General features: G+C 34.4%; 1 protein-coding gene across 1 annotated transcript in view; it reads left to right on the forward strand.

Moving 5' to 3' along the window:
- The first annotated feature begins 220 nt into the window (after positions 1–220).
- Positions 221–14,557, forward strand: part of LOC112057930 (uncharacterized) — a 50,684-nt gene continuing 36,347 nt past the window's right edge. Inside the window, exon 1 of the mRNA XM_024098541.2 lies at positions 221–382. Coding sequence (XP_023954309.1) covers positions 238–382 — 145 coding nt within the window. The 5' untranslated portion in view covers positions 221–237. The remainder of the gene's footprint in view (positions 383–14,557) is intronic.

The raw sequence follows: 14,557 nt of genomic DNA on the forward strand, positions 1-14,557 counted from the left end.
GGAACCATGCCGGTGAAACCGCGTGGCGTCAGCTAGTAAAGCAATATAAACAGAAAGTGGTGAAATACGGGTTAAAAGCTTATCGATTTCGACGCGGATGAAGTCGCGGGCGTCCACTAGTTAACTTATAAAGTAAACAAAAGATAGTAACAAATCTTACAATAACTATCATGTTCGGTGTAAATGAGGCTCGTTCCGCCGATGCCGGTCTGACTGGTCATATAGCAGGAGAATGGCATGGTCTATGACCGTAGTTTGTACCGCATAGCCTTCGCCTGCGCACGCGGCGTTGCATTGCGTAGTTTGCACAACGATTGCGGTTATTCTGATTCTTACGCGATACATGTGTTAAATTTGTTCAAGTGCCATAATTTACTAACAGGTAGGCATCTTATATTTATTCAAAGATAGCAGCTGGCCTATTCACTATCTTGGTCTTTATCTATACTAATATTATTAAGTTTGTTTGTTTGATTGAACGCGCGAAGAATTTTTAAATCGGACCAGTAGTTCCTAAGATTATTAGGAACTACTGGTCCGATTTAAAAAATTCTTTCAGTGTTAGATATCCCATTTATCGAAGAAGGCTATAGGCTATATATTATCCCCGTATTGTTACGGAAACTGAAACCACACGGGTGAAATCGCGCGCCGTCAGCTAGCTATCAATTATTATCAAATCAATCGAGAAATGTCTATCTACTGCCTATCTATTGAATATCCAACAGAAGGCACTGGATGACATTTGTTACATGGAATCTCCGTCAAAGATAGTGAATTAGCTAGCAGGTTATGTTGATATTAAAAGCTGGTTTGAATTAAATGTTTTACGTACAAAAAAAAATGTAGAGTTCGCTGTATTTTAATATTTGTCTTTTCTTTGATAATTTTAGTAATGAGTAAACAAACATAGTAAAAAAATGTTAAACAGATTATATTATATATAGTTTATTTACTACTAGCAGACGCCCGCGACTTCGTCGGCCCTTAGACCTCTTTCCAGCCCTTACAGTAGTATCGCTGTAAAAATGGAGTAACTTCTCCCGTTTTCCCAACTTTTCCCTTCACTGCACTGATCGTATCGTGATGTAAAGTATACTATAACCTGCCCAGGAGTATGAAGAATAATTTTACCAAGTTTCGTAAAAATCCGCCGAGTAGTTTTTGTTTCTATAACGAACATACAGACAGACAGACAAAAATTTTACTGATTGCATTTTTGGCATCAGTATCGATCACTAATCACCCCCAGATAGTTATTTTGGAAATATATTTCGTGTACAGAATTGAACTCTCTACAGATTTAGGTATTATAAGTATAGATGCATTATTTTTTATATTTAAGGTACCTACCGCTAATATATATTTTTTTATTTTTTACCCAGAACGGGGAACTACTACTAAGTAATAAAAATACTATGTAATAAAATTTCATAATTACACTCGAGGTTTTTATTACAATTTGTAATAACTACAAGTAGGTATCCATTTTATTTGAGTTTTTACGACAGCAAAATTAATATTTCACGTTAATTTTCCTTGACGCGATTCAAATGTCGAAGTCCTTTGATACGAACAATTATACGTACCCACTCGCTATTGTTAAAGGCTTTGTAAGGCTATCTAGTAAAACAATAGATTCATTCTGGATTCTAGTCAGCTATCAAAGCATTGCTTACAATGGGCATCAGATAAACACAACAATACAGTCGGTACGGCAAAAATTAATATTTCCGTAGAAGGTTCTAATTAACTGTAGTTATATTAATTTCTAAGCCGATACCGAAGGGTGTGGGTTCGAATTCCGTCCCGGGGCATTAACTTTCAACTTTTCAGTTGAGTACATTTTAAGAAATTAAATATCACGTGTCTCAATCGGTGAAGGAAAACATCGTGAGGAAACCTGCATACCAGAGAATTACCTTAATTCTCTGCGTGTGTGAAGTCTGCCAATCCGCATTGGGCCAGCGTGGTGGACTATTGGCCGAACCCGAGACTCGAGCTCAGCAGTGAGCCGAATATGGCTTGATGACGACATTTTAAAAATTTAAATATTACGTGTCGCAAACGGTGAAGGAAAATTGCACACTAGAGAATTTCTCAATTCTCTGCGTGTGTGAAGTCTGCCAATTGAGGAGAATCGAGCTCAGCAGTGAGCCGAATATGGGTTGATAACGATATTAATTTCTACATCATATAAATATGTTGAAGTGTTTCTTTAGATTGCTACGACATTTAATATTCTTTTCATGTATTTTCAAAGGGTTTAAAAAAGTATTATTATACGCAATAACCTTTAATCTACATTTTAATTTCTCGTCATAAATATTATAAGAAGCTTATACCGAGCTTAGATTATAATCTATTTTTACTGCTCTTTGATCACTCAATAGATCATACAAAAAAGTGTCTGAGATTTTCATTTATTCACAAACCATCGTCAGTATGGCAGCCTACAACAATTCGTAAGAGTAAGTAGGTACTCCCTTGCATAGAGCATGCATTTTACATTTTTTTTTTATTCTTTTACAAGTTAGCCCTTGACTACAATCTCACCTGATGGTAAGTGATGATGCAATCTAAGATGAAAACGAACGGGAAACTTGTTAGGAGGAGGATGAAAATCCACACTCCTTTCGGTTTCTACACGACATCGTACCGGAACGCTAAATCGCTTGGCGGTACGTCTTTGTCGGTAGGGTGGTAACTAGCCACGGCCGAAGCCTCCCACCAGCTAGACCTGGACCAATTAAGAAAACCTCAATCGGCCCAGCCGGGAATCGAACCCAGGACCTCCGTCATTAAATCCACCGTGCATACCACTGCGCCACGGAGGCCGTCAAAAACATATCAATCAAATGTTTTAAATAAAACAAAATTATCAGCAGAAGTTTTAGCAAACTAGATCTTACTGTAGGCAAACATTAGACACACTCACTTCGTAAAATAAATATTTTCTATGTCAAACCCATAGTTTCAACCGTTTAGTTCCATGGGAATTTGGGGATAAGATATAGACAATGTTACTGGCTGATAATGTAGCTTTTCACTGGCGGAAGAGTTTATAAAATCAGTATAGTAGTAACAAACAAAAATCAAATCGTACCTCTTTATAATATTAGTTTAGTTTGTTTATAGAATAAGTGTTATAAATGATTGCATTAAGTATGGAAAAATAAACGATGAATAATTTATACAAATACCTAGCAATCATTACGAAGCTTCCGCGTACTGCGCAAGATGTATCGCAATTATTTCAATCGTAGCCTTTATGAGAGCAAATTGGTTCTATTGAACATGTAACGGCCCAATGTGAAAATTTATGTAACGTTTTCTGATGTTTACTCTGTTTTTAATTATAATTATCTCGCCATCATTACACGTCTATTAACTGCTAGCGGACGCCCACGACTTCGTCCGCGTCATATTCAGTTTTTCACAAATCCCGCGGGAACCATGGATTTTTCCGGGATGAAAAGTAGCCCATCTGTTAATACAGAGTAAATCTATTTCCATTCCAAATTTCAGCCAAATCGCTTCAGTAGCCGCAACGTAAAAGAGGAACAAACATACACACTTACACACAAACTTTCGCCTTTATAATATTAGCGTGATTAACTATTAACCACGATTTAAGAAGCGTTAGCTTTAAAGTTTCCTCTAATATATTCTGTAATTTGAACGGCCTACTAGCCACTACACATACTCGTAATTCTCTCTGGTTTGGTAGATTATCATCACACACTACATAAAGTTTCATTAATTCTTCTTCTTCTTAATTGTTTCACTCTTGGTAGAGTGGTAGTGGTTGCAGCTATTGGCGACGCTTTCTGTGCAAATCTCCTTCACTTTTGACAATTGGCTGAATTATGGGAACACTCCTCCATGGATGATTTTGTTGCAGCCTTGACTAAATCCGTCCAGCAGGTTAGAGATCTGATTTCTAGGCGGGTCTTCTATATCTTCCTTAGTTTGGCCTTAAAGACCTTGACCTTTCTAGAAGTGCAGCTAGTTCTATATTAGAACGTAACGTATACGATACGTAGTATACGATCTTACCAAATTTGGCTAGTCAGGGAGAATAACACAAGCGGAGAACGGTAAGTGTTATTCGATCGTCAAGGATTCGCTTAACCCTACATCCTGTAGTCACAAGTTCAGGACTCTGCTCGGAGTTATTCTCTCTACCACGCGATGGACCCGGCACCCGCACGGTGAATCCATGGAATGCTAAGATATTTGTCTCTATAATAGAAGGTTTAGCTTCCATTGTCTTAGGTTCGAATTGGATTATAAAATAGTTGGTGGTATAAAAGGTACCACCGTGCCTCAGAGAGCACATTAAGCTGACGGTCCCTGTCACAGGTTAACATTAATTAGTAACCATCATTCATTAATAGTGATTATTAGATACAGAGTAACGACCGAGTCTGATCTCGATTGTAGATTTAATGATGATATCCACAATATCATCATTACATCTGAAATTAAGTTTGCAAAAGTCATATAGTTACAAAATAACAAAAGCAATTTGTGGACATTACACATCGAGGCAATTTTGAATCATAATTGTTTATTGCGTTTGGTGGAGAGTTCTCTCATGTTTCAACATTAATAACGACCTTTAATTATTGTTATTAAAGCCCTGCCATTCCAATAACCTAATTATGTTTTATGTATATATATTCAGCTGATGATAATTATGATATATAATAATTTCTATATGTGTTTGGGACACAGTAACCATGTTTTTTAACAAATGGTAGTAAAAAAAAATAAAAAATTGTGACTGTGTAAAAAGCGACTTGAAGTAAGAGATATGATTAGGTAATTTACGTTACATGAATGTCACTTTCATTAGTCAACTCTCTGTAGAATTTTTACATTTCATATCATTATGTTGAAATCCGTCAAACGATTTTGGCTGTAGAGCTTAAGTATATGACCCACATACAATGTACATGTATATGTAATATATAATGTATATGTAATATATCACATTTACATGTAATACAATGTATATATAATATATCACATATACTTTGTACTTCACTTGTTCATCAATCGTATGTACATATAATATTCAATTCAAGCAAGCTTTATAGCGCAGTTTTAAGTAAGCGCAGTGTAGTGTGCAGGACGCCCTCCAGCTAGATTGTCCGACGACATCAAAAAGGTAGTAGGAAGTGGCTGGATGAGGAAGGCGGAGGATCGTGTGTGTTGGCGCGCTCTAGGAAAGGCCTATGTCCAGCAGTAAGCTGATAATAAGCTTAAATGAACACTTATTCCTAACAATGTCATCTATACTAATATTATAAAGAGGTAAAGTTTGTAAGTTTGTAAGTTTGTAAGTTTGTAAGTTTGTAAGTTTGTAACAATTTTTTGAAATGGGGTAATCTTCGGAACTACTGGACCGATTTTAAAAATTCTTTCACCAGTAGAATGCTACGTTATCGGGGAGTGCTATAGGCTATATTTTATATTTCTATCATATATAACTACTGAGATATCGCGGGTTTTCTCTTACAGGTCAGACCGAAAAACTTACTTATTCGCATGCGCTGCCTCAACCATTGCGTATAACTGAAATAAATGTATGGAGGCTTTTTGAACCTTTAAAAGTTCTACAAAAAAGTCCGCGACACCATATATCTATCTTTTATAATTTAGCAGATATAGTACCTTTAGTACTTTAATAAATTATTTAAATTTTAAACTAAGGTTTACGTCATTATTTACACAACTAAACTTAAATCCTTATCAAAATAAATTATTTAATAATCACAAGGATATTATAGAGATAAGATTTGCCCTTTACAGTATGTTAATTAGTTATATAGTTTCGGAGATAATACAAAATTTCTGAGAGTCGCAGAAATGCCGCTATATGACGCCCCGCGGTTTAAATTACGTGGTTCCCGTTCCCGTATGAATATGAGGACCAAACATATCCTATGACACTCGCAAATAATGTAGCTTTCTATTGGTAAAAGAATTTTCCAAATCGGTCCAGTAGATCCAGAGATTACCCCCGACAACCAAGCAAACTTTACATCTTTATAGTATTAGCATAGAAGTCGCTTGGGAAATTATAGTCTTTTGGTCATTGCACCACGCACAAAAGGCTGGACCAATTTTGCTGAGGGTAGGGATAGGATAGAGGTAGGGTAGGGGTAATTTAGGGAAAGTGTAGGGTAGGGTACGGATAAGGTAGGGGTAGTGTAGGGTAGGGGCAAGGTAGAGGTAGGGGAAGGATATGGAACGTATAGGGTAAGGGAGGAGTAGGATAGGGGTAGGGTAGGGTAGGGGTAGTGTACGGGTAGGGTACGGGTAGGGTAGGGTTAGGGTAGGGATAAGGTAGGGGTAGGGAAGGGTTAGGGTTAGCGGTAGAGTAGGAGTAAGGTAGGGGTAGGGTAGGATAGGGTATGTATAGATTACGGGTAGGGTTAGGGTAGGGTAAGGTGGGGGGAGGGAAGGGTTAGCGTTAGCGGTAGGGTAGGAGTAAGGTAGGGGTAGGGTAGGGTAGGGTTGGGTAGGTTTACGAGCAGGGTAAGGTAGAGGTAGAGAAGTTTACATCAATTTTTACGCTGACGAAGTCGCGGGCGTCCGCTAGTTGAAGTATATTTGACGATGAGCATATGTGACGATATCAGGTATCAAAAGTCACTAGTTATAGTCACTTATATTGTCTGTTATGATATTTAACAACGTTTATTTTGAATATGAAGTATTTAAGCTTCGTTGTATACTATGACACACATTGATGAATATCCTATTCAGAATATCTCGCGTTGCTGCTCTATGACTTACGTACCTAAGTGACATGTTACCGACGATTGCAAGAACAATGTAATTCTTACCGGTAATATAACCATAGGCGCGTAACTGTTCCTTTCGTAACCATTTTACCTCTACTCTCATTCGTTCATAACATATTGCAACTTACAGTTGATTTAGATTTGCTCATCTTTATTATTATGATTGTAAACGTGAACATTTGACGAATATCTACACAGACACTTTTCTTACCGTACTTACAAATGATTAAGGATGGTCATTAATAAAAATTGTAATAAATATATGTTCAATTTAGATTGAAATTTTTATTGTAAATTTTCACATCAAATATAATGATAATAGGATAAATTATTGAAATAATTATTTTAATTTTAAAAATTTTGCATACTGTAATCAGTTGAATGTATAGGTGACTCAATAATTTTAAGACCAAAACATGTACCACATTCTAGCAAATAAATGATTTGATTTGATTTGAATTGGATGTGGATGTAGATGAAACTTTCAGCTTTTGATAAATCGCGAATATCTGGCCATTACAGGCACTCGCTTTTTAAGCAGACACGTTTTGTTTCGGCGTTACACCTTAATACTGATAAGCTCTTACACTGAAGAAACTTAACGAAGGAGTGATATAATCAAAAAATGTTTAAAAAACACTCCACTAAATCAAATAAATCTTAAATATTTTAAAAAACATTCCATCATAGATTATGGAATTATAAAAATAAATAAACATAAAAACAAGTGTTAACTATTCACAGCCACATGATAATTTAAAAACATGGTTCCTCTTTGATAACGTTCCTTCAGTTAAACACACAAACACGTCAGTTGAACGTCAGTCTGTACCTATCTTAGAACAGAAACAGAAATACTCAGAATTTGTGTGTGTGTGTATGGTCCGATCATAATATGCCCCCTGAAAATTGTCCAACAAGGTTACCACGTGATTTTAAATAATATTCACATAACCTTAGAGTCGAATTATCAGAATCGTTTGGAAAATATAATATTTTCAGAATCGTTTGGATTCAAATTATATTAAGGATGGTCATTAATAAATATTTTGTTCTTGTGCCCAAGCATTAACTAGTACTACTCATACGGCCTAGTCCATACTGTCTTTCGAAAATAGAAGGTCTATAAAATAAAATTCAATTCAACTGTAAACACCTGTTATAAGTGTATCGAGGTTTTAATAGTTCCTTATTGTTATGACACACGCTCTTTGGTAATTTCCGTGATTTCATGTGACTAAAGATGTAGGGTCGAATAAATATAGATCAGAACATATTGAACCTTACGATCATAACAATTAAAGTTGAATTTAATTTTTTAGCTGAAAGATTTCTCGTATAAGACATACCACCAAGTGTATTAACGTTCCGAGCCGCGTAAAAACCAAATTGTAATATCTATGAGTTGTGCTAATTTGTCGTAGATATATGTTTGTTAATTATCATTTCATCATTAAGATTTCATTTAATTATCTACTCGTTTTGTTCGTTAAATAGTATTAACATTTGATGTTAAATGGCGTAAGTTGTAAAGTGAAAGTTTTCAAGGTGACAAACATTGAGGCACTTACAAAATATAGCCTTTAAGTTATAAGATGGTTTTAAGAAACAAGTCGAACAAATTCTTGGATTATGTCAAGTTTAATTTTCGTTTATAATAAAGTTAACGAAATCTTAAGCATGACGGTAAAGCCTAAAAGACGAGATTTAGGAGGAAGTCCATGGAGAATATAAAACTTTTCTTATTCTAAATTGCAAATTCATTTAATCAAACCCTATGCTTGGAAAAAACAAAATATTTTAAATTTAAATTTTGAATAAAATATTGAATATCAAAATAGGCTGTCAGAATTATTGTTGCAAATGTGTGCCATTATTATTTGAACTAATAAATAAAAATTAAAAACCTCTCAATCAATATATCAAGTGTCATTCGGGGCCTACTGGTGGATATCATTCAGTAGGTGGATGACAATCTCAATTGATTTGATGTTAATAATAGGTTGATAATAAAGACCAAAATAGTAAATAGGTCAGCTGAACTCTGTTTGTACATACTGAAAATAGCTTAATTAACTCAACGGTAAGAGCGGTTGCACTCATCACCGAGGGGTGGTGGCTCGGTACCCGCCCCGTTGGTCTATTGTCGTACCCACTCCTAGCACAGTCTTACCCGACTAGTTGGAGGGGAATGGGAATATTGGTCAAATTATAAAATACATGGCCAATATTCTTAAAAAAAAAATAACTTGTTAGAAATATTACTATAGATGAGAGAAGTGTATATTGCTAACACTTGTGTTCAAAATGTAAGAGAAGACATATGAAGGGAAAGTCAAAGGGAAACCTAATACCGGTCATATATCCCTAGTTTATATGGCCATTAATATCATAATTATTTTAATTATATAGTAGTACTCATGTTCTTTGAAATATTTATTTTGAGGTGATCTTGTCATTTTCAGCTTTATTTACTCTCAAAAAAAATTATAACAATCTGTAATGAGTTTAAACTATGCTATAAATACCTACGTCCTAATATTAATATATTTATATTTTCAATTATAATTTCGGCCTATGATAATAAATATTATGAGAGTAGAATTATCATTGGTAATGTGCAAAATTGTAATAATGCATATTTATTATCATTGAAGATTCATTTATAACAACATTATTGGACTTGTTTAACGAGTGCTATTAAGTATCATTAATCTATACTAATATTATAAAGAGGTAAAGTTTGTAAGTTTGTAAGTTTGTAAGTTTGTAAGTTTGTAACAATTTTTTGAAATGGGGTAATCTTCGGAACTACTGGACCGATTTTAAAAATTCTTTCACCAGTAGAATGCTACGTTATCGGGGAGTGCTATAGGCTATATTTTATATTTCTATCATATATAACTACTGAGATATCGCGGGTTTTCTCTTACAGGTCAGACCGAAAAACTTACTTATTCGCATGCGCTGCCTCAACCATTGCGTATAACTGAAATAAATGTATGGAGGCTTTTTGAACCTTTAAAAGTTCTACAAAAAAGTCCGCGACACCATATATCTATCTTTTATAATTTAGCAGATATAGTACCTTTAGTACTTTAATAAATTATTTAAATTTTAAACTAAGGTTTACGTCATTATTTACACAACTAAACTTAAATCCTTATCAAAATAAATTATTTAATAATCACAAGGATATTATAGAGATAAGATTTGCCCTTTACAGTATGTTAATTAGTTATATAGTTTCGGAGATAATACAAAATTTCTGAGAGTCGCAGAAATGCCGCTATATGACGCCCCGCGGTTTAAATTACGTGGTTCCCGTTCCCGTATGAATATGAGGACCAAACATATCCTATGACACTCGCAAATAATGTAGCTTTCTATTGGTAAAAGAATTTTCCAAATCGGTCCAGTAGATCCAGAGATTACCCCCGACAACCAAGCAAACTTTACATCTTTATAGTATTAGCATAGAAGTCGCTTGGGAAATTATAGTCTTTTGGTCATTGCACCACGCACAAAAGGCTGGACCAATTTTGCTGAGGGTAGGGATAGGATAGAGGTAGGGTAGGGGTAATTTAGGGAAAGTGTAGGGTAGGGTACGGATAAGGTAGGGGTAGTGTAGGGTAGGGGCAAGGTAGAGGTAGGGGAAGGATATGGAACGTATAGGGTAAGGGAGGAGTAGGATAGGGGTAGGGTAGGGTAGGGGTAGTGTACGGGTAGGGTACGGGTAGGGTAGGGTTAGGGTAGGGATAAGGTAGGGGTAGGGAAGGGTTAGGGTTAGCGGTAGAGTAGGAGTAAGGTAGGGGTAGGGTAGGATAGGGTATGTATAGATTACGGGTAGGGTTAGGGTAGGGTAAGGTGGGGGGAGGGAAGGGTTAGCGTTAGCGGTAGGGTAGGAGTAAGGTAGGGGTAGGGTAGGGTAGGGTTGGGTAGGTTTACGAGCAGGGTAAGGTAGAGGTAGAGAAGTTTACATCAATTTTTACGCTGACGAAGTCGCGGGCGTCCGCTAGTTGAAGTATATTTGACGATGAGCATATGTGACGATATCAGGTATCAAAAGTCACTAGTTATAGTCACTTATATTGTCTGTTATGATATTTAACAACGTTTATTTTGAATATGAAGTATTTAAGCTTCGTTGTATACTATGACACACATTGATGAATATCCTATTCAGAATATCTCGCGTTGCTGCTCTATGACTTACGTACCTAAGTGACATGTTACCGACGATTGCAAGAACAATGTAATTCTTACCGGTAATATAACCATAGGCGCGTAACTGTTCCTTTCGTAACCATTTTACCTCTACTCTCATTCGTTCATAACATATTGCAACTTACAGTTGATTTAGATTTGCTCATCTTTATTATTATGATTGTAAACGTGAACATTTGACGAATATCTACACAGACACTTTTCTTACCGTACTTACAAATGATTAAGGATGGTCATTAATAAAAATTGTAATAAATATATGTTCAATTTAGATTGAAATTTTTATTGTAAATTTTCACATCAAATATAATGATAATAGGATAAATTATTGAAATAATTATTTTAATTTTAAAAATTTTGCATACTGTAATCAGTTGAATGTATAGGTGACTCAATAATTTTAAGACCAAAACATGTACCACATTCTAGCAAATAAATGATTTGATTTGATTTGAATTGGATGTGGATGTAGATGAAACTTTCAGCTTTTGATAAATCGCGAATATCTGGCCATTACAGGCACTCGCTTTTTAAGCAGACACGTTTTGTTTCGGCGTTACACCTTAATACTGATAAGCTCTTACACTGAAGAAACTTAACGAAGGAGTGATATAATCAAAAAATGTTTAAAAAACACTCCACTAAATCAAATAAATCTTAAATATTTTAAAAAACATTCCATCATAGATTATGGAATTATAAAAATAAATAAACATAAAAACAAGTGTTAACTATTCACAGCCACATGATAATTTAAAAACATGGTTCCTCTTTGATAACGTTCCTTCAGTTAAACACACAAACACGTCAGTTGAACGTCAGTCTGTACCTATCTTAGAACAGAAACAGAAATACTCAGAATTTGTGTGTGTGTGTATGGTCCGATCATAATATGCCCCCTGAAAATTGTCCAACAAGGTTACCACGTGATTTTAAATAATATTCACATAACCTTAGAGTCGAATTATCAGAATCGTTTGGAAAATATAATATTTTCAGAATCGTTTGGATTCAAATTATATTAAGGATGGTCATTAATAAATATTTTGTTCTTGTGCCCAAGCATTAACTAGTACTACTCATACGGCCTAGTCCATACTGTCTTTCGAAAATAGAAGGTCTATAAAATAAAATTCAATTCAACTGTAAACACCTGTTATAAGTGTATCGAGGTTTTAATAGTTCCTTATTGTTATGACACACGCTCTTTGGTAATTTCCGTGATTTCATGTGACTAAAGATGTAGGGTCGAATAAATATAGATCAGAACATATTGAACCTTACGATCATAACAATTAAAGTTGAATTTAATTTTTTAGCTGAAAGATTTCTCGTATAAGACATACCACCAAGTGTATTAACGTTCCGAGCCGCGTAAAAACCAAATTGTAATATCTATGAGTTGTGCTAATTTGTCGTAGATATATGTTTGTTAATTATCATTTCATCATTAAGATTTCATTTAATTATCTACTCGTTTTGTTCGTTAAATAGTATTAACATTTGATGTTAAATGGCGTAAGTTGTAAAGTGAAAGTTTTCAAGGTGACAAACATTGAGGCACTTACAAAATATAGCCTTTAAGTTATAAGATGGTTTTAAGAAACAAGTCGAACAAATTCTTGGATTATGTCAAGTTTAATTTTCGTTTATAATAAAGTTAACGAAATCTTAAGCATGACGGTAAAGCCTAAAAGACGAGATTTAGGAGGAAGTCCATGGAGAATATAAAACTTTTCTTATTCTAAATTGCAAATTCATTTAATCAAACCCTATGCTTGGAAAAAACAAAATATTTTAAATTTAAATTTTGAATAAAATATTGAATATCAAAATAGGCTGTCAGAATTATTGTTGCAAATGTGTGCCATTATTATTTGAACTAATAAATAAAAATTAAAAACCTCTCAATCAATATATCAAGTGTCATTCGGGGCCTACTGGTGGATATCATTCAGTAGGTGGATGACAATCTCAATTGATTTGATGTTAATAATAGGTTGATAATAAAGACCAAAATAGTAAATAGGTCAGCTGAACTCTGTTTGTACATACTGAAAATAGCTTAATTAACTCAACGGTAAGAGCGGTTGCACTCATCACCGAGGGGTGGTGGCTCGGTACCCGCCCCGTTGGTCTATTGTCGTACCCACTCCTAGCACAGTCTTACCCGACTAGTTGGAGGGGAATGGGAATATTGGTCAAATTATAAAATACATGGCCAATATTCTTAAAAAAAAAATAACTTGTTAGAAATATTACTATAGATGAGAGAAGTGTATATTGCTAACACTTGTGTTCAAAATGTAAGAGAAGACATATGAAGGGAAAGTCAAAGGGAAACCTAATACCGGTCATATATCCCTAGTTTATATGGCCATTAATATCATAATTATTTTAATTATATAGTAGTACTCATGTTCTTTGAAATATTTATTTTGAGGTGATCTTGTCATTTTCAGCTTTATTTACTCTCAAAAAAAATTATAACAATCTGTAATGAGTTTAAACTATGCTATAAATACCTACGTCCTAATATTAATATATTTATATTTTCAATTATAATTTCGGCCTATGATAATAAATATTATGAGAGTAGAATTATCATTGGTAATGTGCAAAATTGTAATAATGCATATTTATTATCATTGAAGATTCATTTATAACAACATTATTGGACTTGTTTAACGAGTGCTATTAAGTATCATTAATCTATACTAATATTATAAAGAGGTAAAGTTTGTAAGTTTGTAAGTTTGTAAGTTTGTAAGTTTGTAACAATTTTTTGAAATGGGGTAATCTTCGGAACTACTGGACCGATTTTAAAAATTCTTTCACCAGTAGAATGCTACGTTATCGGGGAGTGCTATAGGCTATATTTTATATTTCTATCATATATAACTACTGAGATATCGCGGGTTTTCTCTTACAGGTCAGACCGAAAAACTTACTTATTCGCATGCGCTGCCTCAACCATTGCGTATAACTGAAATAAATGTATGGAGGCTTTTTGAACCTTTAAAAGTTCTACAAAAAAGTCCGCGACACCATATATCTATCTTTTATAATTTAGCAGATATAGTACCTTTAGTACTTTAATAAATTATTTAAATTTTAAACTAAGGTTTACGTCATTATTTACACAACTAAACTTAAATCCTTATCAAAATAAATTATTTAATAATCACAAGGATATTATAGAGATAAGATTTGCCCTTTACAGTATGTTAATTAGTTATATAGTTTCGGAGATAATACAAAATTTCTGAGAGTCGCAGAAATGCCGCTATATGACGCCCCGCGGTTTAAATTACGTGGTTCCCGTTCCCGTATGAATATGAGGACCAAACATATCCTATGACACTCGCAAATAATGTAGCTTTCTATTGGTAAAAGAATTTTCCAAATCGGTCCAGTAGATCCAGAGATTACCCCCGACAACCAAGCAAACTTTACATCTTTATAGTATTAGCATAGAAGTCGCTTGGGAAATTATAGTCTTTTGGTCATTG

Source organism: Bicyclus anynana, chromosome 13, assembly GCF_947172395.1.
Source record: "Bicyclus anynana chromosome 13, ilBicAnyn1.1, whole genome shotgun sequence".
NCBI classification, from domain to species: domain Eukaryota; kingdom Metazoa; phylum Arthropoda; class Insecta; order Lepidoptera; family Nymphalidae; genus Bicyclus; species Bicyclus anynana.